The sequence below is a fragment of the Caretta caretta genome, chromosome 8 (assembly GCF_965140235.1).
Source record: "Caretta caretta isolate rCarCar2 chromosome 8, rCarCar1.hap1, whole genome shotgun sequence".
NCBI classification, from domain to species: Eukaryota; Metazoa; Chordata; order Testudines; family Cheloniidae; genus Caretta; species Caretta caretta.
The window spans coordinates 77579239-77605661 of record NC_134213.1 but is presented as its reverse complement, the minus strand read 5'-3'; the positions used below and the strand labels follow the sequence as shown (position 1 = coordinate 77605661).

At 42.1% G+C, this 26423-nt stretch overlaps 1 protein-coding gene across 4 annotated transcripts in view; it reads left to right on the top strand.

Moving 5' to 3' along the window:
* The first annotated feature begins 3926 nt into the window (after positions 1–3926).
* PKN2 (protein kinase N2) overlaps positions 3927–26423 on the top strand; it is a 137783-nt gene continuing 115286 nt past the window's right edge. For 2 of the 4 annotated variants that reach the window (XM_048861359.2, XM_048861360.2), the window contains exons 1-2: positions 3927–4280; positions 18319–18348. In XM_048861359.2, coding sequence (XP_048717316.1) covers positions 4233–4280; positions 18319–18348 — 78 coding nt within the window. In that variant the 5' untranslated portion in view covers positions 3927–4232. The remainder of the gene's footprint in view (positions 4281–18318; positions 18349–26423) is intronic. The other 2 variants (XM_048861355.2, XM_048861356.2) reach the window with 2 other exon arrangements.

Below are 26423 nucleotides of genomic sequence, written 5' to 3'. Positions count from 1 at the left end.
AGTTATTATGAGAAAAGTAATTTAAAAGAAGAGTTTTACATGGGGGGGTGGGGAGGGAGGGGAAGCAGCTACATTATCCTCCATTCTCATTTTTACTGTATGAGGTTTCTTTGAATGAGCTTTTTTTTTTTTAGATCACAACATCTGTGAGATTTAAGATCCTGAGTAGTTAATACAATTTTTTTACTTATTTCATAGTACAGAAGAAAACCAAAGAACTACATTAAACTGTACCCAACCTAAATAGCTTTTGTCCCTAAATACATCTAACTGTGAACTCTTTAGAGCACAGCTTTATAACCTTTAGTTCCCACAATAGGAAACAAAATAAAAAATATATATATATATATATATATATATATATATATTGTTTCCAACTTTTGCCTCATGCTTCCATTAACAGTAGGGAAAATTAAGAGGAAAAACTAACAAAGAATAAAAATATGTTCCTATTACAGTGCTGAGTCAGCACTCTCCATCTCATTTTTCACACCCAACGAGCATGCCCAGAAAAAAAGGGCTCCTGACTCCTCTAGCTTCATCTGTACATCTCCTGTGAGAACTGTGTGAGTCTGCAACTTGCTGCTGCTAATCCTGGACCACTACAGCTATGCCTAATGCAGTGAGTCTGTGAAGAGCAATGATAGTATAGAATTGGGTTGGATACAACACAGAAAATGGTAGTTTTTGTTGGGGATAGGTCAAGATTTGTTTGGTTGCAGTGTCTCCTGCCAACTCTAGGAAACACAGAGTTAAGGTAATGGCTCCCATGCACAACATTAACTCTGTATTTCCTGATAGAGGCTGAAGATTAGCCACCTTCCACATTTTGGAAGGGCGTGAGAAAGCACTAGGCAACCTTAACTGTTTATTAACAAAGTTTTATGTCCGTGAATGTCCCTTGTTTTCTGAGGAAGTGGTGGTAGTGCGTCCTGACTGAGTTCAGTGGGCCTCTCCACCAAAGAACCAGTTCTTTTGGACTGGCCTCTGTGGTGTCATTTTTATACCCCTACCCCTATTGTCAGACCAGTTTTCAATAAAATATCCTTATGCAAGCAGATTTTAGACTAACTTTCAATATACACTAAAAATCAAAAGCAAGTCATTGTGCATGACTGTATGAGGCTGTATCTTGAGAACTCCTTGACCGAATGACTTTAAACTTGCACCACAAAGTTTACCCCACCCCCTGTTCTGGCATACCAATTTTCAAGACAATCTCCTTATGGATATGGATCTTAGAGCACTTCAAAAAATCTGCTCTAAAGCTCTTCAATAATACTGCCTACACTTGAGGCACAACTACCAAAAGAAGTCTCTTTGCAGTTCCTCACCCCAAGTAGAGTGCTTGCATAACCAGACACTTTCAGGTATTTGCAAAGGAGAGGACTCTTAGCTCTTGAACAGTGCTTGGATGCAGGACAACTGCATATTCCCCTACGCCAGGGGTAGTCAATTCTTTTTTGTCATGGTCCAGATTTCTTGGTCAAGATATAGTCAAGGTCCAGACTCCAGAGAAAATAATAAAAAAATTAACAATAACGATAAGTAAAAAAAAATAATTGGGGGGATCTGTTCAAAAGTGTCTGTCAGCCCAGATTTGGCCTGCAGTTTGCCTGTTGATTACCCCTGCCCTAAGCCACCATGTGAGCTGAGCTCCATTCAGATGATCGTCACAGTGCAGTGCCTCAAGCTTACGGTGCACTATTCTAAAAGTGTATGTGAAAATCACTTTCTCTGGCATGGATCACAGATGTGTGCCAATTTATAGAGGCAGAAAGACACTTTAATAACTCTTTTAAATATTTTTGGGGGAGATACTGTAGCTCTGGAATCTCTTGGCAAAGTGATGCTACATTACATCAGCTTCCCCACCCTCAGCCCAGATGAGGCATACCAGTTTTCAAGACAGTCTGAGTATACATGCGGACACTAGCGCATGCTGAAAAACTGGCTCTTAACAAGAGAGCTCAACTCAACCTATGATTTGGCAAAGCCGCCCCATGATTCCCTTGTGTGGGCTAAACAAATTAATTTAGTCTTGGACAACATTCTCTTTCTTTTCCTTCCCCCATAGAACTACAATCACCTTTTTTAAATAAAGGTTCATTAAATAGCTTTTAAGTTGCATAGTAGGTGAAAACTGGCCAAGATCCTGAGCTGCACGAGCAGAAGATTTAGTATAACTCAAGAAAGGGATGCAAAGATTATTTTAAATCACCTTTTTGTTCCCTTATACGGATTCTGAGTCAGTCCCCTCCCCTGGTACAACTTAGAGCAACCTGAAGTAGGTTTATATGAAATGTCTACCCTAAATATGGTGCTATAAATAAGATGAAGACTTGATATACCTGTCCTTTCTCAATCCATTAACTAAAAGTATGACTATTTAAGTTCCCATGGCAAAGCTGTCATTATTACCCAAAACTTTCAGAATGTGTGCCACTGGGACCCTATCAGTAAAATCAGGACAACTAGTTATGCAGTTGCAGAGTAAACCTTGTTATATATTGTCTATAATAGTTTTTAGGAAATAGTTGTAATTTTTGTACCACATCAGCTTCAACGGGGCTACTTACATGTGAAAAGTTAAGCATGTGTGTTTGCAGGATTCAGGTTTAAGTAACTATGTTGAGTTATAAATAACTAGGCCTTATCTATATCTTATCTATAAAGATACCCCTAAAATATAGGTACAGATTGATATGATTACTGTAGAACTATTTTGACAGCTTTGTTTTTATGTAAGAAAGACAGTCCGCATGTTCACATTTTTGCACCCCATGCCAGCTTCTGCTGGGGAGTGTTGCTGCTTCCTTGTTGCTCAGCAGCAGTAGTATGAGTACACTCAAGCTGTTCTGGCCAATCTCTGCTGGCAAGCCCAGCCTGGAAATAGTCATTGTAATTTATTGTTTGACTTTTTTATATCTGTGAAAACATAAATTCCAGTTCTAGAGTATACAAGCTATGCTTAAACCTTGTCTATACAAATACATTGCACTGGCTTAACTAACAATCTATTTGTAAAGCAATTTTAAATAGGGGCAAATCCCTGTGTGGACACACTTCCATTAGTTCATAAATGGTAATGATCAGTTTAGACTGAGCCACTACATTTACTGAAACAAGCTAAACTGCTGTAACCCAGCATCCACACTTGGCCTGGCATCAGCTTAACTAAACTGGTTTGAAATCATATTTGCAGGTAGATTGGAGCAACTTTGTGTTGGCTGTAGACCAGGCCTTAGTGGCAGGGAGGAGGAAACAAATGGTTTAAAAGTGGGATTCCTTCTGACCTGGGGAGGCAATGAGGATAAGTGAATGAGCCTAATCCCCAAATGTGGCAGAGATGCCTCTCCTGCCCAAATCCAGGCACAAACACTGTTGTCTATATATCAAACATATTACTGAACTGCCCCTCAGCCTCCTTCTGGGCTATGTTTGTGTGCTGTATTGTCAAATCCAAGTGGTCATAAATCCTGAGTCAGGCTTCCTGAAATCACCATTAAAAATAATATTGGGGGAGGGGAGGTGGTGTTCTACTGGACTATCTGTTGTTTGCGCTTCAAGATTCGAGCTTTTCACTGCAACCATGAAGATTAGAAATTTAGGAAAGCTGAGAGGTTTACGTAGTAACAGGACTCCAGGAGCTGGGGATTTATGGACGCAGGGCTTCCCGCAAAAAAACCTAACAAAAAATCACGAGTTGGCAACAATGGGGGGCACCATCTCCTCCCAATTTCCCGCTTCACAGCGATGCGGGGGGGTGGCCCCTACCCTCGGCCCGTTCCCGCTTTGCCCCAAATGGCAAGCTGTAGGGTTCACTCCCCACGAACCTGCACCCCCCCATCCCATCACGTGCTCATAGGGAGCCGCAAAGCAGCGACGCGTTTGCGACAGGGTGACAGCCAAATGGTGCGACAGCCGCGGCGGGCGGCCCCAGCCAGCAGCGGTGGAGGCGGCGGCCGAGGGCTGCCGGAGCCGAGCAAGGAGGAGCCAGGGTGGGGGAAGCGGAGCTCGGGTGGGCAGCCAGCCGGGGAGCGCAGCGCCGCGCTCGCGCCGACCCCCATGAGAGGGGGGGTTCTTGCCCCTCCCGGATCCCCCAGCCTCCCGCCCGGGCTGAGCACTCAGCGCCCCCTCCCCCCGATTAGTCCCGGACCCGGACCCGCCTCCCTCCCCTCCCCGGCGGCGGCAGCAGCAACGTCCAGGTGCGGAGTTCAAACCAGAGCGCAATGGCGTCCAACACGGCGGAGAGGGAGATTCTCCTCACCGACCTCCAGGTAAGCGGGGCCGGGGCCGGGGTCGCTCAGTGACCGGGCTCTGGCCGCCGCGGGCAGCCCGCTCGCCTCCTGCCACCGAGGGCCGGGTCCCGTCCCGTCTCAGCCCCGCTGCCTGGAGAATCCAACCGCCCCCTGGCTCCTTCAGGCCCGGCCCCCGCGGCACAACGCTCCGCAGACTGGATGCTGAGACCCTCCCCCCCGGCCTGTCGCAGGCCGGTTCCGCGGGTGCTGAGGGGATGGACCCCACCCCATTCCCGTCACATTCCGCCGCCCCGCCTGGGTCCGGCTCTGGTCTCTCTCCTCCCCCTCCCCAGCTGGGGCAGCCGCCTTCCCCTCCGCCAGGCCCCCAGCCCCGTCTGGGCTCCTGCTTAGCGCGCGCTGCCGGAGGATAATCTTCTTGGCCCGAGCCGCTTCCCTCCCTCCCCGGATTAATGCCCGGAGTGACTCAGGAAGCGTCCCCCCCCTCTGGGCAGGTTGTTTGAGAGTGAGCTGAAACGGCCTCTCCAAGCCTTGGCTCGAGCTCGCAAACAGATTAATAGCCCCTGAAATCCTTGTGCAAGTGGTGTGAGGTCCCTTCTCTTCCACGTGCCGCTGCCGAGATTTCCCTTTTTCCTCCTCGCTTCGTTCAGCCCATCAAGGTGCACATCAAGCTATGTTTACAAACACCCGAGTCGGTTCATCGAAGGAAATAAACGTAATTGGCTAGTCAGTGCTGGGCACCCTATGCATAGTAGAGGATGTGAAGTAGAGCAACTTTTTCAGCTGTGTCACTTTCAAATGCTCTCTCCAGCAGGGAACCAGTCAGGTCTAATTCCAGTCTTTTTCTAATAGAAAGTATTTTTCTTTGTTTTTGTTTCTTCATTCCCGTTGAAGTGCTTGATGATCATACCAGATGCAGCTTTTCTTGTATGTAGGCTTTGGACTCATAATCCATGCAGAGAAGAAAATGGACAGATATAAATGTAGCTCAGTGCATTCAGAGAACTCTTTTCTTTAGTTATAGAGTAATAACTGGTAGAATGTTATGAAAATGCAGCTGTTTGTCATTTCCAAGCCTCTCTGAAAACAGGCCAGTTTCTTTGACTTGTGTGAAGTATGGAGTTAGACTATGAACAGTGTAACTGTTACAGTTCTCCAATATGTTTTGACTACAAGACTAAATAGAGATTTTTAGAGTAGACTTGCTGTGTACTTCTACTGCATGTTAGATTATTTCTCAACTAGGAAATGGATTTTGGTAGCTCTTGCCCCCTGTTCCCCAAGCCTCTGTTTAGACTTCAGAACTTTACTAAATCGATACAAAATAAGGCGTTACAGTTTTTATAGGGCAAAGATGCAACTCTGAATATCACTTTCAAGTTAGTAATAGGATAATAAGCTAAAGAAAAAGTCTGTAACTGGAAAGCATGTAATTTGAGTGGAAATGAACAAAAGATGCCTGAAAGGAAGATGTTTTACTTTGAGTAATTTGCATGTAATTTTTTAAAATATAGTAGTGATGTTTACAGTATGTACGTGCTTACTGCTAAGAGTCTAGGGCAGGGGTGGGCAAACTTTTTGTCCCGAGGGCCACATCTGGCAATAGAAATTGTATGGTGGGCCATGAATGCTCACACAATTGGGGTGGGGGTGAGGGCTCTGGTTGGGGGTGGGGGCTTTGGGCTGGAGAGGGGTGGAGCTGGGGATGAGAAGTTTGGGTTGTAGGAGGGTGCTCTGGGTTGGAACAAGGGGTTTGGAGGGCAGGGGGATCAGGGCTGGGGGTTGGGGTACAGGCTCCGGCTGGGGTGCGGGCTCTGGGGTGGGGCAGGGGATGAGGGGTTTGGAGGGTGGGAGGGGGATCAGGGCTGGGGCGTGGTGAGAGGCTCAGGGGTGCAGGCTCTGGGCAGCGCTTACCTCAGTAGCTCCCGGAAGCAGTGGCATGTCCCTTCTCCAGCTCCTACCTGACTGTGTGACCAGGCAGCTCTACGCGCTGTCCTGTCTGCTGCCCCTGCAGCTCCCATTGGAATGCCGGAGGGGGCCATTGGAGTGCAGTCATGCCGCTGCTTCCGGGAGCCGTGTGGAGCGGCCCCTGACTCTGCTTCTTGACTGGAGCACAGGAGAAGGGCCATGGAGCGGCTCCCAACCGTGCGCGCCAGCTGGAGCGTGGCAAGCCTCAGACCCTGCTCCCCAGAGGGAGCTCAAGGGCAGACTTAAAATGGCTGGCAGGCCGGATCCAGCCCGCGGGCTGTAGTTTGCCCACCCCTGGTCTAACGGAAAGAATGTACAATGAATATTGAGCATAATTCATTTACTTACTGCAAGGGTAGTCAATTATTTTTTGTCATGGTCCATATTTTTTGGTCAAGGTATAGTCAAGGTCCAGACTCTAGAGAAACATTTTTCACGCCGCAGTAACAATAATGATAATAAGTAAATAAGAAATGTTGTGGTCCATTCAAAACCATCTGGCAGTCCGGATTTGGCACATGATCTGCCTATTGACTTACTGCCTATAATGAGAACAAGACTAAAGGCAGGGTACTAGCTCAAAAGTTAAACTCCAATTGCTGGTTCATAACATGACTTTCTATAGAAAGTGTTTGTACTGACCTTTTATAAACTCAGTGTTTTAATAAAACTTGATATTGCTGATACCCAAGTTGTGTGACGTTTTTGAAACATCCCTGTGGCTGTTTAATTAAATGGTTGTCACAATGTTACATATACAAAAAAGTGAATATGAATAGAGGTGAAACTGAATTTGTTTAGAAATATTTATTAGAAAACTTTGTAGCAGAACTGCATAGTCGAGAACAGTGACATTTTTTGTGGAAAAACCAAGAGTGGAACAAATCCTGTGTCTTCTGTATTTTCTACACTACTAGTAGTAATATATAATATGTACCAATATATGTAAAGCTAGCTGTCAATACAGGAAACCTACAATATTAACTAGGAAATCCAAATGAAGTTTAAATTTATTATTCTGTCAATTCTGCAAAATATAGAAAGGAGTCATCATATCAGAATGGACAACTTTGTGAAAGTTATATAATTAGTTTTATATCCCATTTTCCTATCCTTTTATATTATTCACTTAAATCGTGGTTTATTAGATTTTTATTTTTTCTGGAAAAATTGCATATTAGAATTTTGAATTCACCACTCTTATTATTTAAAATAAGACGTAATGAGGTGTATTAAATCATGTACATGAAAGTTTTTTCTTTGAGCTGGTTCCAGTATAAGGCACTTAACTGTAGTTCACATCAGGAGTGCACAGTTGCGCTCACGTTTCTTTAATTCACTGGCACATTTTTTACCTACAAGTAACCTCTAAAACTACTGTAACTGATAGGGGTTGGAGAATTTATTTTTACTTTTACTTTGTGTATTTGACAGAACTTTCCCTAGGTAGTCAAGATACTCTCCTTTTGTTCATGTGGGTTTTTTGACAAGAAAACTTGGGAGCAGTTGTACTGGCTGAAACGATTTCTAACTCATTTTTGTGAAATTGACAGATTTCCTGTTGAAGGTCCCATACAGCGACCACTCTAAATGTCTCATTCAGTTTCCACTGTAATTTCATTCAGTCTTTAAAGACCATTTTTAAAGCCTTGTGTTTTCCCGAGTCACATTTCACTGTATTTTAGTCAAGTTAGCTTGGGATTCGGCTATGTGGAGTAAGGAATTGAAGAATGAGAGAACAATAAACTATGGCTTCCAGTGTGTTTGCTGGTAATCTGGAATTTCTCAGTAACAAAATCTACAACTTTGTTTTCTCTGACAGCAACATCATTACAAGATGCTGTAAAATATTTTATATCTGTGTTAATGGAGAGTATTAAGAAAATGTTAAAAGAATGCATAGAACCAACTGATCTTACAGTAAAGATTCAAAGCATTACCTAAATCAGGTATAGTCTAAGTATTTGCTAGAATTTTGTAATTAGAAGGTAATGTTTAGTTGTTGGACAATACTTCAGTCTTGGCAAAATACAATGAGCATGATAAGGCGAAAACATTCACAAGTAGCTGACAGTACGGTTTACTAGGAACTGATGCAGCAGTTACTGTAGCAAATACGCTTGTTTCGAAATGAACTTGACTTACAAAGAGAGATTTTGCTAACTTTGACATATTAACTGGACACTTATATAGCAAACACAAGGTTTGACTGTATATCTGATTTTTTTAAAAGAAATTAAACTTAGTTTCTTTTGGTTTCCATAAGTAAGTAGGAAAATAGATTTCAGTTGGTACCTTAATTTTCTATATCCATCTTCAGTAAAATACAAAAAAGTTAAGAGTACTGGATTGTTTACAGAATTATTAATGAGATATGGAAAAATCTTGCACTTGTCTCTAGGTTGCTGGTTCAGATTTGTCAAAGGTCAGAAATACAGATCCATAGCTATCAAATGAAGATATGTGAAATGAGTTTGGTGGTCTGTCAGATTTTTTCATAATAGGTTCTGTTTGGCATTCTTGTTGGCTTATCAGATGACACTGCCAAAGTCATGGAAAACAAACTACCTTTTTACCTCTAGAGACAGTCCCTTCATGTCACACAATTCAGGTACTTCTACAGAGTGATAGGGGTGAGGAAGAATAATCACTTAGGTATAAATCAAGTATTATAACTCCCTCCTGTTGTGCTACATAAACAGTAGTAGTAATTTTGAGAGAAAGACAGGAATTACTAAAAGCCTACGCAAAACCTGCTTTTATGACATTTTGTATCTTACATATAGAACATCATCTATTTCACAACTTAAACAGATATGTTTAAAATAAAACACAATCCTCCCTTCCAAATATCTACCATCTGCATCGTAAGCCATCCACATATGCTCCCCTCTTCAGCTTCACAGGGAGAAAGTTATTACAAATGATGTTTTGTGTGTAGTGTTCTGTTTTCTAATTGTAAATTTTACAATTTGTACAAGAAGTGTTGCCTATTTCAGACTACTGGTGCTTCCTTGAGAGTGGTGAAGCTTAACAGAAGCCATATCATTAAGAAGTTAATACAGAGTTGGATAATGAAAATACTTATGCATGTGAATAACTTTACTTATGCATATTAAATTGGACTACAGAATTTATATGAGTAAAGTTACTGATGTGCTAATTGTGTATAGGACCTGGTCCTTAGAGGTACAGGCTTTGATTTTGCTCTTGAAACCCCTTTTATTGATGTTATAGAATATATTTAGATAATTAAATTTCATATTCATTCAAAATTTTTCCCCAAACACCTATTAGCACTTAGCCTTAGTTTGTTCTTTTGAGTTATGTCTACACTGGCAACTGAACGACAAAACTTTCATCTTTCAGAGGTATTAAAAAACACACACACACGAAAGACAAAAGTTTTGCCAACAACAAGCACTGGTGTGAACGGCACTTTGTCGGCTGACAACGCTAACGCTGCTCATTGGGAATGGAAGGTTTTTTGTGAGCTGGGGAGCTGATAAACAGCGGCTACGCTGTGTGCCTTTTGGGACACGGTTGTAGTGAGACAGCCCTGTTGCTAAAAGTTGCATAGTGTAGACATATCCTAAGTATATTATTGGCAGCAGTTTTTAAATTTAAACTGAGTGGCAAAGAATTAAGATCTAATTCCACTAATACTACAGGCCATAGCCTAGTATGTTGAGGAGTTCCATTTTCTTCAAATTGGGCTGCTGCAGTTAGTAAATTATTTACATTTTTTCAGAATTGGGTCTTACATGTGAACAGGTATATTTACCTAAATAACAACTTAATTTGTAAATGTCTTTTTCTGGAGTATTCCTATGGACCTGAGCAGAATAAAGGAAAAAATGTTTCATGTTTTCATAGAAATTTGATTTTGATGAAGTCTTCTAGCCAGCCCTGTTACCCGATTTACTAATCAGATACTATATTGCCAGCAATCTTTCCAGGCTAAACTTCACAACAGAAACCTTTCATAAGTCATTTTAAATGTTTACCTCCAAGTGGCAATAAGTTAAAAGGATATTACCAAGTTAATTTAGACAGAAGTGTGTTTTTATTTTTTGAAATGACACTGAACATTATCATAACAGAATGGCGGAGAAAAATAATCCTTTCAGTTAACTTAATGGCACATTTTGTATATCACTTTCCTGTACTGTTAACTTCTTATGTTTGTGTTTATTTTTTTCCACACTTCTACATGGGAGAAGAACACTTAAAAATGAATGTGACTGGGAGGGGGAAAGGTTGGCCAGGGTATCAATGACACGTGTAGTACCTGAAAATAACTGACTTATTTTCGAAGTAAGTTGTACACTGTTTTGAGTACTATAAAATTATTTTTGTGTTAAATGAAATGGAATATTGAGTGTTTATGTTTTGGATTAGAGCCCTGGGCTGGAGCTCAGGAGACCGTGGTTCTATTCCTGGCTCTTCCACTGGCCAGCTGGAGCTGGGTGATCTTGGGCAAGTCACTTCACCTCTCTGTGCCTCAGTTGGGATGGGGATAACGATACTGACCTCCTTTATTAAGCACTTTGATTTACGGATGAAAAGCACTGTATAAGAACTAAATATTATTTTTACTCAAACTTAGTTAAAATAGTTGAGTGAATTTTAAAACTGCACAAGTATCCTAGTTACTCTCTTTTGAATAGTATACTTATTTCAGAAATTAAACTATAAAAGATTACCCTCAAATAACTTATTTGTCTCTGTTCCTACAGAACTAAAAAAAACAAAAACAAAAAACAACTCACAGCGAAGGCTAAAATTGCCCTTGACCATCCTTTTGTGTCATAGGTATTGAAGTACCTGTAGAGTTGCCCACTATTTCTCAGATCCTTGAATACTGTTCCCATAACATGGTGAGCTTAGGGAAGACTTCCAGCTCTAACTCTAAATTTCTCTGCTTGTCTGGGTTTAAGATACACTTTAATTGTAATTAACATTTGATTCTCTTTAAACATTTTGAAAAGCTGGAAAAGTTCTTAATGGGACAAAAATAATCCTTAAATGTGTAGTTTTATTGATATGTTGGTTTTGAGACACCTTCTGAACTGATGTCCTGTCAGCTGACCTGTTAACATTATAATTTTTGGCTACCTTTTCTTTTACTCAGCGGTAGTTGGTGCTTCCTGGGTCATTGGATCCAAGACAGTTGCTTTAACTTTTGTTCAGCATCCAGTTACATGGTAATGGGCAATAATGACACAGATATGTATTCACAACATTCATAATATCTCCACCATCTGAGCAGTTTTGTATATTGTGAGATTGGGGATTCATTATGGTAGAATTCAAAATACCCTAGGAGAATTCCTTATAAAAAACTAATTGTACATGCACTTCATGTTGAGGGTGAGGTGGCTCAAGGGATTAATAGTGGGATAGGCAATCTCATCTCTAAATCCCCAGTTCAGCAAAGCATATAAATACATGGGTAAGTGCTTTGATGAGTAGGGATGAACTGTTGAATCTGGGCCTAAAACATCATTTCACATCTGCCTCAGGTTCATAGTGACCAAGCATTGTGGACTATATACTGTGGTCTCTAATTTTTCCCTATCACCAAAACGCCTGTTGCACTTGGCACTAGTTGGTAGTTTCATTGCTCTACTTCGCTAAGGTGCCAGTGATTGAATGAGAATAGAGACTAAACTGGACTTTCACCTCTAGGGATGTTTCCTGCAGAACATGAATGAGACATTTGAATAGTGTGTTGAAGCTTAATTATTACTACCTGTGCTTTACCACTTTTGGGAATAGTGGGCTTAGTTTCTAACATAGTTGAGCTAGCTTCTTTCATAAGTTTTAGATTAACTTTTTAAAAATGATGCTAGGTTGAGTTTTATATTAATTTCATATGCCTGATTTTATAACACTTTGAATGAGTGATTAAAAACTGCTTTATTGTGGCATAAGAACTTGAGGCTTCATAAAGCCAACAAAACACTTGGAAAAACATGCTGGATGGTCTGAGGGTGATAGATTGACAGGGACATGTAAAGCAGATGACTTACAAATTGTCTTCAGTTTCATTTCCTTGAATCAGTGATCTTATTATTGAAAAAAATTAATAAAAATTAAGATTGAGAATTTTGCATACACAAAGGTCAGGAAACTTAATTATGCTTCTCACAGACCACTTATCTCTTCTTCCTTTAACATATAGTAATGCCATCCAATAACCATACAATTATGATTAAAGTATTTTAGTATTTGTGGTCACAGACTATATTAAAGTGGTTTTTGAAGGGAATAGATTTGTTGTATTTTTCAACCATAACTGAGCCTGTGTATCTTAACATGTTTTGATTTCTTTTAAGTGTAACTTGTACTCTGAATTTCTTGTGTTAATAATGTTTACAATAATTAATAACTTTGCTTAGTTACAACCTAATTTCTTCAAATTTGGCCAAACTCCAGGTGGATGGTTAATTTGGTTTATATGCACTATGTATATTTATTAGCAGCAGCATGAGAACATCATCTACATACACATTAATTTATGTGGGTCTTCTAAGCAGCAACAGGTAAGAGAGAAAGTTTAAAAAAGTATGGTGTAAATAAAATAAAACTGGCATGGGAACTGGGAAGGAGGTTATTTATCCCTTTTAAATGACTGGATTTCAAGTTGGAGTCCATTGAACAATGCGTCATTCAAGAAGTTCCTAAATCTTCTTATATTTTTTGAAATAGTATGAGAAGAATATCTTATTCACTTCTGTTACTGATGATGCTGCTGCTTTGAGTGTATAGATTTAGACACTCATTTTCTTCATGTTTATGGCTAGGGCCCTACCGACTTTATGGTCCATTTTGATCAATTTCACGGACATAGGATTTTTAAAATAGTAAATTTCATGATTTCAGCTATTTAAATCTGAAATTTAACCCAAAAAGGAGTTGTGTGTGTGGCGGGGGGGGGGGGGAGAATGTCTCAAGGTTATTCAGTGTGTGGGTGCGGGGGAAGCGGCGGCTTGTGATACTGCTACCCTTAGGATGGCAATACCGCAACCCGCCTAAAATAATCTTATGACACCCCTCCCCCCCCTCCCCCCCCCGGCCGCAACTTCCTTTTGGGAAGGACCCACAATTTGAGAAATGCTGGTCTCCCCCGTGAAATCTGTATAGTATAGGGTAGAAGCACACAAAAGACCAGGGGAGACCAGCTTTCACAGTCCGTGATGCATTTTTCATGGCCGTGAATTTGGTAGGGCCCTATTTGGTAGGGTAGATGAAGATACATCCTTGCACAACTCCACTGACTATGGGTTGTGCCAGTTAGTATGAGAGGATACTAACACGGCTACCACTTTGAAACCTAGGAGGGAAGTGTTACTTAGTCTTTGTCCGTCTTAATGACATTGCTGAAGTTAGATGCATGTTCCTATGCCTTGCATTAAGACCATATGTACACTAGAAGATGTAGATGTAGTTTATTCAAGCAAAACTATGCTTTTGCCTGCATAGCTAATTCCAGCCTCCTCTTTCCACTGAGTGAAGTAGGATAAACGTTTGCCAGTATATAAATGAGTCTACATTAAGGACTTCTGCCAGCACAGGTGTTGGTCAGGGATAACACCTCTTCACAATCTCTACTGACTTTGTTATGCTGGCCGAAATTTGTAGGGTATATATGGACTAATTAGCTAAAATGATCTCTTTTTGCCTGAAGTCCTGTGTTGTTGTTTTTTAGAAATCTCAATTTCCTTTACTGTAGATTCTGTTACAGTACTTAGAGACAGACAAACTCTTTACTTGATGCCTGAATAAGTACAAATCTGAGGATATGGTGTCTGGAGCTGGAAAATATGGGTCTAATTCGTGGCTGCTGTTTGTACTTCTGTAGTTTACTGAAGTTTTTACAACAAACTAATGATCCTATTGAAGATTTTTTTAAACCATTTTCTTTGTGAAGAGTTGGTAAGAAAGATTATAGATTTCAAATTATGAGTGAATCTTATTTTCAGTGTTGCAGTAACAGTGTTTTTCCTGTTCAAGTTGAAAGGTATTTCTTTTGATAACTCTCTGGCAGCATTTTTTTGGGTGACAAGAAAAAGAGTGTAACTGAAACTTAGATCTAGAGCAGTAAGAGAGAAATTAGTAATATGTGCATAATCAGGTATATGTGCTTGCATATCATGGCTTCAGAACTGATCACAGAAGAGTGTGGGGGGAGTTAGCATTACAAAAGTGTTTTCAACTGTACCAGGTTGGAAAGAGTAACTTTTAATTTGGATTATAAATCAATTAAAAGTAATAGGTGGCAGAATTAAAGTGTGCTGGGCAGTGAGACCAAAAATATTGTTCCAACCCTCTAAGTATAAGTGCTGATATACCTCTTTAGACGAAATTTGTAGAAGTTGATATTCAGAAGTTTTTAAGAGGTCATGTTTTGCACACTGCCTTTATAGACATAAGAGAACTACATGTATATGAACATTCCAAATGCATATATTACATCCTTGCTGTGTGCTTGTTTGTTAAATTACCAAAGGAAGTAGGTACCAAAACTAATGTGACAGATATTTGCCCGAGGTGGAAAGATGTTTCTGGACTAAGTGATTCAGATAATGTCTCCACATGCAAACAGGCGCAAAGGTATATTAAGGGGTGGGGTGGAGGAATGGAAATCTATCAGAGCAATAGGCACTTTCTCATTTTAAGGTGTAGTTGTATTCTTGTGTAAATACTACAAAGAATCAAGTAAGACACACTGAACAAATAGAGTTGTGTAAACTGTCTATGGGAGTTGTTTGAGGAAGTTACTATTATGTACAAATATTGATAGAGATAATATAGTTCAGATCTTTTAGAAAGTTCCATGTCACAAGTTTCTGTAGGCATGGAAATATAAGGGTATCCAAACATCTTAACTATGCTTTATACTGACACAATTTTAAAAAAAGTCAGATCTACTGTCGTACATTAAAATTGTGTGGCTGTTGCATAGTGTCGCAACAGGACAGGTAAGGTTGTATGTTTTATTATAACTATGCATTTCTTTACTTTAAGATGTGGGGATTGATTTTAATTTGAACTTTAACTCTGAATTTTCTAGGTTTACGCTTGGTTTTGGAATAATAAAACCTACCTGCAACTTTTATACCGAATATTGCTCATATGTACTCAACTTTAGCTTCTTTTTAACATAGTCTTTGATTATAAAATAGAAGTCCCAGTAATCATGCTGGCTTTTATTGAAGGTGGTGTGCCATGGTTTTTTTTGGGAGAAACAGTGAGAAATTGAAAGTAGATAACTTAAAAATTTTAGATACAGGCAAAATAGAAAGTATATGAGAAGTTCTTTAGCACATCAAAACAAAGCTTTGTAGTTCAACAGGAATTTTAGTAATATTATGGAGTAGCCCTTGCTTACTGTGACCCTTGTATTATAGTTTAAAGCTGACCTATGATTTTTCTGTTTAAAAGCTGATTTTTTTCCAAAGTGTTCTAAAATCCACATGCATATTCAGATTGTCTTGAACATTTCTGGGCTTTAGTGGGGCCCAGGGTAGGTTTTTTGGTGTAAACTTGGGATCATTTTATCTAAGGATTACAGAGATAGAGAGCACAGGGGAGGGAAAAAAGCCTTGTCATAAACTTTTCCATTATTATTATTATTATTATTATTTGTTTTTGCTCATACCTATGGCTCAAACTATTGCACTGTCCGTCCATCCCCTCCCCTTTCCCTCAGCCCCAAGTGTTATCTGATTGACTTTGACCTCTGTTAGCATCCAGTACTGCTTGCCCAATGTGGCAGAGGGTATTTTAAAAGTTTTGGGTTCATTCTAGCTCTTCAAATTGGCATGTTTGGGATCCACACTACAATGATTTACACGTATGCCCTGGGACTACTGCTCTGTGGCGAGTAAGAGTGCATAGAACAGGGGCGGGCAAACTTTTTGGCCTGAGAGTCGCATCAGGTTTTCAAAATTGTATGGAGGGCCCATTAGGGGAGGCTATGCCTCCCTCAACAGCCAGGTGTGGCCCAGCCTCCGACACCCCCCCCCCCGGGACTCTTATCCCATCCACCACCCCCTGTCCCCTGACTGCACCCGGAACCTCTGCCCCTGACTGCCCCCCGCTGCCCCATCCAACCCCCCCCTCCTTCCTGACTTCCCTCCCGGGACCCCTGCCCCCATTCAATCCCTCTGTTTCCCACCCTCTGACCACCCTGACATCTATCCACACCAGCCGCCTCCCCTCCCCCCCCGGCCCCTGACCGCCCCCTTAAACTCCCCTGCCCCCTTACTGTGCTGCCTGGAGCACCGGTGGCTAGCGGCACTGCAGCCGCGCCGCCATGCAGCATAGAGCGCTGGGTCAGGCTGGGCTCTGCAGCTTTACTGCCCCGCTGCCCAGAGCATTGTGCCGGCAGTGCAGTGAGCTGAGGCTGCGGGCGTGGGCGAACAGCAGGGGAGGGGCCGGGGGCGAGCCTCCCAGGCCAGGAGCTCAGGGGCCGGGCAGGAGGGGCCCGCAGGCCATAGTTTGCCCACCTCTGGCATAGCGGCATGCCTGATATCAGTCAGTGGATCGCTATGGGGAAGATACTAAAGACACTGAATCTGAGCAACAACCACATATTGTGAGTTCAAGTCCTGTCCGTGGCAGATTTCTGAGATTACTCATTCTGTGTTTTGTTTTGAGGGGCTGTGAAGAATCTAGTTCTGTAAAAAAAAAAAAAAAAAAAAAAAAGGTATTTCCTTATCTCACCTATTTGGATCTCTTGCATAGCAACACCAGAAAAAAGAGGTCCCTGAAAAACTCTAGCTGCAGTTGCATATCCTTCAGATGGGAAGTCTGGTAATTTGTTACACCTAACACAGTGAGGGTCTGAGTGTTTGAAGAGGCATGATGGCGTAGTGTAGAATTGTGTTGGACACAACACAGAAAATAGTAGGCTTTCTTGAGAAGTCAGGCTTTGCATGGTCCCAGTGTCTATTGCCAGTGACCAAAGGACAGAGTTAAATTTATATGGGTATGATATGGTGTGGGAGACATTACAGTAATTCTGTATTTCCAGGTTTTCAGAGGTTTGTGTTAAAGCCACATTGTGGAAAGGCATTGAGGTAGCACTGGGCAACCTTAAAACTGTGTTAGTGAAGCTTTTTGGCAGTGAATTTTATGTCATTGAGTGAAAAGAAAATTGACTTGATGAGTGCGCTGTTGAAGCAGAAAAGATGCACAATAAATAGAACATCAAACTTTTGGAGTTGGAAAGAGCTACTGTTGCCAAACTTCAGGATGGACGTTTAGGACCCAAGAACTCTTTCACTGTAGACCTTGAAAGTATGTGGGTTTTTTCCCTTCCAGGCCTGACTGTTCTTGTAACTTGGGTAGCACTGTTGTCCAATGCAGTTCATAAAGATGAAGTATCTGAGCTAAGAAGTGGTATTACAGTTGAATATGAAAACATTTTCATCGTATTTATCAGTTATTGAATAACAAATATTTTAAATGGTTCTTCACTAAAGAAAACAAACAATCCTGGGTTTCATGTCTACAATAATATAGTATGCTCAGTTGTGGCATGAGTGAGTGATTGTATAAGATACTGATTAGACCTTCCTTGGACAACTGTGTGCAGTAATGGTTGTCGTGTTTTAGATGCTTAGCCTGGCGAAAACTCCACAGCATATTGGTACAGAAATCCCTTGTTAGTTTCAAGTAAATCTGTTTATTGAAATATTGTTTTTAAGTTTTTGTTTTATTGGCTTCTGTTTAGCAAAATATTGGCTTTCTTCCCCCACTCTATGGCCCCAGTCAATCCTGGGTCTTTTTTACTTGTCATGATTGTTATCAGTGATTCCATTAGAGTTTTGCAAGTAGGATTTCTTTTTTACCATCTCTGTTGGCTAGAATGTGGCTTTTAGGTAAGCAGAGCAAAATGATGCTCAATGTTTTTCATGTCCCACGGTTCCTTACAAACATAATCCACATAGCATCCCCACAAAGTGGGTTAGTAATAACATTAACTCCAATTTACAGATGAAGAAGCTAAATCACATGGAATATTAGTGGCCAATAAGATGATAAATCCTTGATCCCATCCCTGTGCTCTGTTCCCTAGGTGACATCAACTCTCCAAGCCAATGCAAAGGTAGGTTTTTTTTTCTTTCTCAGCAAAAGTAATAGATTATTTTTAAAAGTTTTGATAAAATTTGTGGGCTAAATGCTAAGGTCACACCCCCTCCCTAAGTTAGTGTTAAATTGCTGATGCTCATAATTTATAATGTGTATCACACATTGTAAGATAAAAGTAATTTATCACTGGTTTAGGTTTTATAAACCTCATAGTATCAAGAAGTTCCCTGGAAAACTTAAAGAAAATTGCAAATCTGCAGTCTGGCCTTTGCTTATGGTTTTAGAAGCACCATATTTAAAACAATCAATAGCCTTTCCAATAGCCTATTATTTATACTGTATTAATTTCTAAGCTTAACTGGAAGCTTTAAAAATGTTGTTTTTGCATTGACCTGTTTCAGTGAAAGATTTCTCTATAGATTTAGTGTGTGTAAGGTAAGACAAGATTATTGTTTCTCTTAGTGATGCTGGATCTCAGATTGATATTAGAAGGAAAAGGCTGAGTAAATTGGGTATATTTCCTTTAGAAAAGAAATTTATATTTTAGAATTGTGGGGATACATTAACGGATATAAGATGCTGCTGATTGCCAGCCTTAAATACATGAAGGTGTGTGTAGTGGGAAAAATGCATTAAGCTACAGATTCTAGATAAAGCTTTTAGAAAGAAAGGAGCTCGGGAAAAGGCAAGGGGTATGTTTCAGTCAAGTAGCTTATATACTTATTTTATTACTTGACATAATTACTGAATGATGTTTAGATCAGCAGTGGTTTTAGAGATGTTCTAAAGTTAGCAGCAGCACTAGAAAAGTAAAGAGTACTGTAAATTGTACATGTCTGACTACTGCTGTAGCATTCTTGAACTGCTGCCCATTTAGGACTCTGCAATCTCCTTTAATGGAGACGGTTTTCTTCAATATTTGAGTTTTATTGCTAATAAGCTAATATTAAGTTAATGTTTTTAATCAAAGAATGATAACTTTTAACACTTTGCAGTTTCAGAATGATTAAAACTTCACTTGCAATCATAATTCGTCAAGAAGATGGTTTCTTCATTTTTATTCCTGACACTATTCATTAAATTAATCAAATGTGACCAGTCTTGGCATCCTGAGTGTCTTTCAGGATGAGATGGAAGGTTACAGTTTTGGATCTCTTTTAAAACAGATACAATACTACTTAATATTAAAACAAAACAAGGTTTATTCCAAAGTTTTGCTGGTTATCATATAGTCTGATTGGGAAAAGAAGAATTTTATGTAAGTGAAGAGCAAAGATGCATAGCCAATTCAAGCTAATATAAACAGTGTGCCAAAAACTTGGCATAAATCATGTTAACTGCTTCTTTGAGGAGAGTATAGAAGAACTTTTAAATAAACAGATAAATAAGTAAATAAAGTCAAGGGATCATATTTGAACTAAATCATGTTTGGGGTGCTATATAATCTGAGTCCTAATTTCTACCATATAGTATTTCCACTCCAATATACAAGGCTCTTCTCTTGTGGAGAAGGAGGGCCAGGTGCCACTTAATACTGTTCCTATAATCAGCTAAGGGGTTTGCTACATAATGGCAGAGGCTCCTCCCTCAGAGGCTGGATCACAATGCACTCTCAGAAAGAAAAGGAGTACTTGTGGCACCTTAGAGACTAACAAATTTATTTGAGCATAAACTTTCTAGAGCTACAGCTCACTTCATCGGATAGCTCACTAAAGCTTATGCTCAAATAAATTTGTTAGTCTCTAAGGTGCCACAAGTCCTCCTTTTCTTTTTGTGGATACAGACTAACATGGCTGCTACTCTGAAACCAATGCACTTTCAGTACACCAGTTCTGGAGAAGAGGACCAAACTGGAAATCTAATCCCAACAGTGGCAATATACTGCGTTTCTGCCTCAGAACTGTGGAGCAAAGCAAAACTAAAAGACACAGCAAACTGTAAGATCTTGTGGATGGTTTTATATTACCAACCATCACTGTAGTATCTGAGCACCTTCCCTGTAAAATCAAGAACAGGAGTAAAGTCTCTAGTGAACTGTATGGAGTATCTGGTGGTTCTCCCTTTTGGGGGTAAATGCTCTGTCTGAAGGAGGATTTCTTATCATTTGTTGCAAAGATTTTTATTTTTTTGAGAGATTACCATATATACTCGTTCATAAGCTGAATTTTTTAGTAAAAAAGGGAAGCATCAGAGAAGGGGGTTGGCTTATGAACGGGTATAGAGCGGGAGAGGTGGGATGCAGCCCCTCCCCCCAACAGAGGGGGCAAGAAGAGGCAGCAGAGCCAGCAGAGCCAGAAGGGAAGAGGCAGAGCCAGAGTCTCTCCACTTCTGGCCACGCTGCTCTCCTTCCAGCCTCTGAAGCAACTGCAGCTCCGGGGCTGCGGCCATGCCGCCCGGCCCCACCCGCCGGAGCATGCGCCGCCCGGCCAGGCCAGAGACATCCTCCCCGGCCGGCCCCAGCTAAGGGATGGGGTGGGGGATGGGGGTCCCGGGCTAGGGGTAGGGTCATGTGGGGAGTGGTCACAGGGGTTACTCCCCTGACCCTCTCACCCCCCCCCCCCAACTTTCCCCACCAGTTGCTGTCCCAGCCCGTCAGGGTAAGCAGCTGGCGGGCCCGGATGGTTTGTTTACTTAGTTTACCTCCATGCCTGCAGACAGTCTCTGCCCGCCAGCAGCTTATCCTGATGGCCTGGGAGCCAAAGTTTGCCGACCCCTGAATTATAGGGTTGGCTTATGAATGGGTCTTACAACACTGACACCACTTTTAACTACTGTATATACTCGATCATAAGCCAGTTCATTTATAAGCTGACCCCTGTAAGATTGATAAGTAAAAATGGTAATTTTTTATGAAAAGGGGAGATGGTATGAATATCTGTGGGTCTGAGCAGATGAAGGCCTTTGGAGAAGAGGAGCACCACGCTGAGCTCTGCTGGAGAAGAGTGACACCAGCTACTGTTACGCTGTGCCATTTTCTCCTGTTATGTCAAGTAGGCAAGTTAGCAGTATCTGTTGGTTTTACTTTGTCAAAAGCTGCAAGAAATCCAACAGTATGAGCATGGGGACCTTGCCTGTGTCTGTGGCCATAAGGAAGTGGTCTCTTAGTGCCACTGGGGATGTGTCTGTGTTGTGATCTGGTCTGAATCCTGACTGTAAATCATCCAGGATGTTGGCTGACATTGCATGTTGGCTCCATTGTATGGAGCTTAGTGGTTACTACTACCTCTACTTTCTTCAGAAGAAGGTCATGAGCTCAGCAAGGGGTGAGTTTGGTTGCTCCCAAAATGGAAGAGGGGAAAAAGGGACAGGATGGGCCAGGTCCTGTGAGATTTCCAGATGCCACAGGATTCCTTGGGTAGGCTTGAGGACTCATGGGATTTCGCATACGATTTGGAGCCAGGATAGGACCCTGTGGTCAGGGCCACTTCCTGTTCGCTGGTTTCCAGCAGCCAGGAATTTGAGTCAACTGATTCAGAGTACTAGCACAGAAGGCCAAAGAGGTGCCCAAACAGATGCTGGCAGCCCTATGGAATCTTGGTTGCTAGAAGCAGTATCTGTGGCTAAGGGAGCACTTGTACTTTGCACCTCTTTAGCTTACACAGTAACATCTGTGGAGTTCCAGGCATTGGGGAGGCTGTGGGTCTACCCAGGGCCTGGTCTATACCAAACTCCAAATTTGGCAGTTATCTCGGGTGCCCTTTTACTGCAGTCTGTGGGTCATCCAGACACCTGCCAGGGATTTATGGTCTGCAGGATGCTGGAGAGTTGGGCCCTGGCTGCCGGGCACAGAGTGATGTCAAAAAGAAAAGGAGTACTTGTGGCACCTTAGAGACTAACCAATTTATTTGAGCATAAGCTTTGGTGAGCTACAGCTCACTTCATCAGATGCATACTGTGGAAAGTGTAGAACATCTTTTTATATACACACAAAGCATGAAAAAATACCTCCTCCCACCCCACTCTTCTGCTGGTAATAGCTTATCTAAAGTGATCACTCTCCTTACAATGTGTATGATAATCAAGTTGGGCCATTTCCAGCACAAATCCAAGGTTTAACAGGAACGTCTGAGGAGGGGGGCGGGTAGGAAAAAACAAGGGGAAATAGGTTACCTTGCATAATGACTTAGCCACTCCCAGTCTCTATTCAAGCCTAAGTTAATTGTATCCAATTTGCAAATGAATTCCAATTCAACAGTTTCTCGCTGGAGTCTGGATTTGAAGTTTTTTTGTTTTAAGATAGCGACCTTCATGTCTGTAATTGCGTGACCAGAGAGACTGAAGTGTTCTCCGACTGGTTTATGAATGTTATAATTCTTGACATCTGATATGTGTCCATTTATTCTTTTACGTAGAGACTGTCCAGTTTGACCAATGTACATGGCAGAGGGGCATTGCTGGCACATGATGGCATATATCACATTGGTGGATGTGCAGGTGAACGAGCCTCTGATAGTGTGGCTGATGTTATTAGGCCCTGTGATGGTGTCCCCTGAATAGATATGTGGGCACAGTTGGCAACGGGCTTTGTTGCAAGGATAGGTTCCTGGGTTAGTGGTTCTGTTGTGTGGTATGTGGTTGCTGGTGAGTATTTGCTTCAGGTTGAGGGGCTGTCTGTAGGCAAGGATTGGCCTGTCTCCCAAGATTTGTGAGAGTGTTGCGTCATCCTTCAGGATAGGTTGTAGATCCTTAATACATTGGAGGGGTTTTAGTTGGGGGCTGAAGGTGACGGCTAGTGGTGTTCTGTTATTTTCTTTGTTAGGCCTATCCTGTAGTAGGTGACTTCTGGGAACTCTTCTGGCTCTATCAATCTGTTTCTTCACTTCCGCAGGTGGGTATTGTAGTTGTAAGAATGCTTGATAGAGATCTTGTAGGTGTTTGTCTCTGTCTGAGGGGTTGGAGCAAATGCGGTTGTATCGCAGAGCTTGGCTGTAGACGATGGATCGTGTGGTGTGGTCAGGGTGAAAGCTGGAGGCATGTAGGTAGGAATAGGGGTCAGTAGGTTTCTGGTATAGGGTGGTGTTTATGTGACCATCGTTTATTAGCACTGTAGTGTCCAGGAAGTGGATCTCTTGTGTGGACTGGACCAGGCTGAGGTTGATGGTGGGATGGAAATTGTTGAAATCATGGTGGAATTCCTCAAGGGCTTCTTTTCCATGGGTCCAGATGATGAAGATGTCATCAATATAGCGCAAGTAGAGTAGGGGCGTTAGGGGACGAGAGCTGAGGAAGTGTTGTTCTAAGTCAGCCATAAAAATGTGATGTCAGGAAGCCAGTCACTTTACAGGTCCATAGGCTGTTAGTTGAGGTTCTTCCTTGGGTCTGCTCCTGATTGTGGGTTGGGGTGCGGGGGAGGCTGTACTTTTGAGGGCAGCCTTTCTGTGGGCTTTCTTTGGTGCCTTTCAGGTCAGTGAGCTGGTCCCTTTGGCCAAAGGAGGCTCTTCAAGGAAGTCTCTTGAACTGCAGGCTGTCCTGTGGGGAGGTAATTTTCTATGGCTTAAGATCCTCAAGCTGAAAAATGATCAGATTGGGATGGGCGAGGCTGTTGCTTTGCACCACTCTGGTGAGGGGAACCTGTCCTGTAAGGGCACTGCAAGCATATGTGGCTCAGTGGCCACCCGGTGAGGATGCCGTGTTCCTGCAAGTGGGACTGTTCCTTCCTAACCAAATTCCAGTTTCTGGGAGTGTTTAAATGGAGCTGTCATTCTTGAGCTCCCCACTGGGAGAGTATGGCTCCCACTTGTTCCGGATAGGGGTTGCAACACCAGCTTCCCAGTTGGGTGGATACATCAGAGGTCCAGGCTACAGGACATGGACAATCCATCCTTCACCATGTCTATCATGTAAAATGTTCTGGAGCACTCCCAAGGCTGGATTTGTGGGCATAGCGTTGTGCACTGGACTTGCAAGGGAGCATGCAATTTAGGAAGAGGCTTGCAGCTGGGCCTCAGGCTGAACACTATTTTGTCTTTGCATGACAAATGGGGCATTGCTGGGACCAGCTCATGCCTCTTTTGCATGGGCTGATGCCTGATGAGGATACACCAGACCTCTTTATCCACCTAGAGGAGAACAACCTGTGAACATGTTCCAGGCTCAAACTGATTTGGAAAGCTAAGCAGGATATTGGACAGCTGGTGGACATGATACCTGGTGCTGATATAGTATGGTTGGAGATGCTGGCCCATAGGCAGACCACAATTCATCCACGTAAAGGCGGATAGGGCCCGGAGGAAGTATCAGCATGGTTGTAGTCCAGAGATGGCTTGGTTATCAGCCCAGAGTGTGGCTGAGCTGTATCGAGAGGATGGCATATACTTCTCTGATATAGGTACCAATTTTGTTCCTGGGTGATCCCAGTATTGGGTTGGCCAAACTCCTAGGTAGCCCATGCAAGGTGGGGTGGATGCAGTCAAACTGATGCTGGCACCTCCTTATGGCAGGTGCCCAGTGCAAGAACTCACCTTTTTGGATTTGGAGCTTAAATCAGTAACATAGTGGGCATCATGTCTAAGCTCCTAGGGGCAAATGGCCCTATGCCAATCACTTGACAGGGGTACTGGCTGGGAGTTGAGGTCCCTTCTCTCCTCAACCCCTGAAAGGAGGAAGGATGCTAGTGAGTGACTGGAGGCACCCAGAGACCCTCCCAGTGTTGGAGACTCCCACCACAAGGAGGACTCAAGAATTGACAAAGGATCAATGGGGTGCAAGTGATTGCGTTGGGCTGTCCCCAATGGGAACCTTGAATGTAACTTGACGAATAAAGTTGCAGCCTGGTTAAAACCCACTTGTCTTCTTCCCTGCAGTAAGCACACCAAATCAGAGGTTGGAAATGGATAGTAGTTGGAAAGGTCTTCAGGATTAAGTGATAGATTCTTAAGGAAACTATTGTGTTTTTCAAGGAGTTTGGCAGGGGTACTCTGAATGAGGTGCTGACTATTTCTATTAATAGTGGGTATAGTTGTTTTTGGTTGGTTTTCACCAGTCATGATGGGCCTGGGTCTGGTGGACTCATTGTTGCGATATTTTATTAGGGCTTCTTCATTTTGGCATGTATGGTGGGGCAAAACTTAGTAGTGGTGGCAGACTGAATAATATGATCTGCTCAGGAATGGGATTTTCTTTTTCAGTTAGTTAATTGTATTCATCAGCAGTGTATGCTGATTCGCTCTTCACAATGGTCTGTTTGAGACTGCCTGGGTTGATTAGTCAGTTCAGAGCTGATTCTGCTGTGTTGATTACAGAGCCATAGAAGGCTCTTTACACCTGTACTCCACTGTAAGAATTATTTTTACAGTTGGTAGATGGATTTGGAATGCTTTTGGTGCCGTTGGTGATCTCCACTTTCTGCCTATGTGATTCAATTTCTGTTGTTCATCTGAACTGTGGTGACCTTGGTCAGCATGGAAGGAGTTGGTGGCTTGGGACTAAAGCATCTATGATAGTGATGATTGTACTGTTGTACTAACTCATCAGTGTTTTGTCTTTCAGTATTTGGGGGTTTATTCTCCTAGGGTGAGTTGAAAGTCTAGAGGGTTCAAGGTCATTTCTGTTATCCTGGTGGGAAGAAGGTGAGGCTCTGATTTTTGCCTGGATGAGGTGGTGGTTAGACTAGAAGATATGTCTCATGTCCATTTCTAAGCTGACTATAAGATTCAGCACGCAGCCTGCTGAATGTGTGGGTCTGGAGATTTTCTGGGAAAATCTGATGGTTTCTACATGGGCCATGAGCAAAAATACTGTTGTATACTTTGTGTGTGGAAGTTCAGATCAGAGAATACTGGGAATCTGAGGGATTCTGTCACTGTAGTGGGCAGCACTCTGTCATTTTTTGGGGGGAACTGAGAGTTTTCTATCTTGAGGTCTATACGCTGCTAGGAGTCCTATGCTCCTCCTTGTTCTTCACCTCACAGAACATATGGGATGCATTCCAATGTGTGGTTCTGGGTGGAGAATTTTCTGCTTCTGGGGTATTAGGAGATCAGTACTGCTAATCTCTCTTCCCACACCCCACCTCCCCCAGTGCATTTTAGGGTCTGTCTTAATTTATGACATAGAAAATATCCTCTGGGTACTAGTTATGCTAGGGCAGGA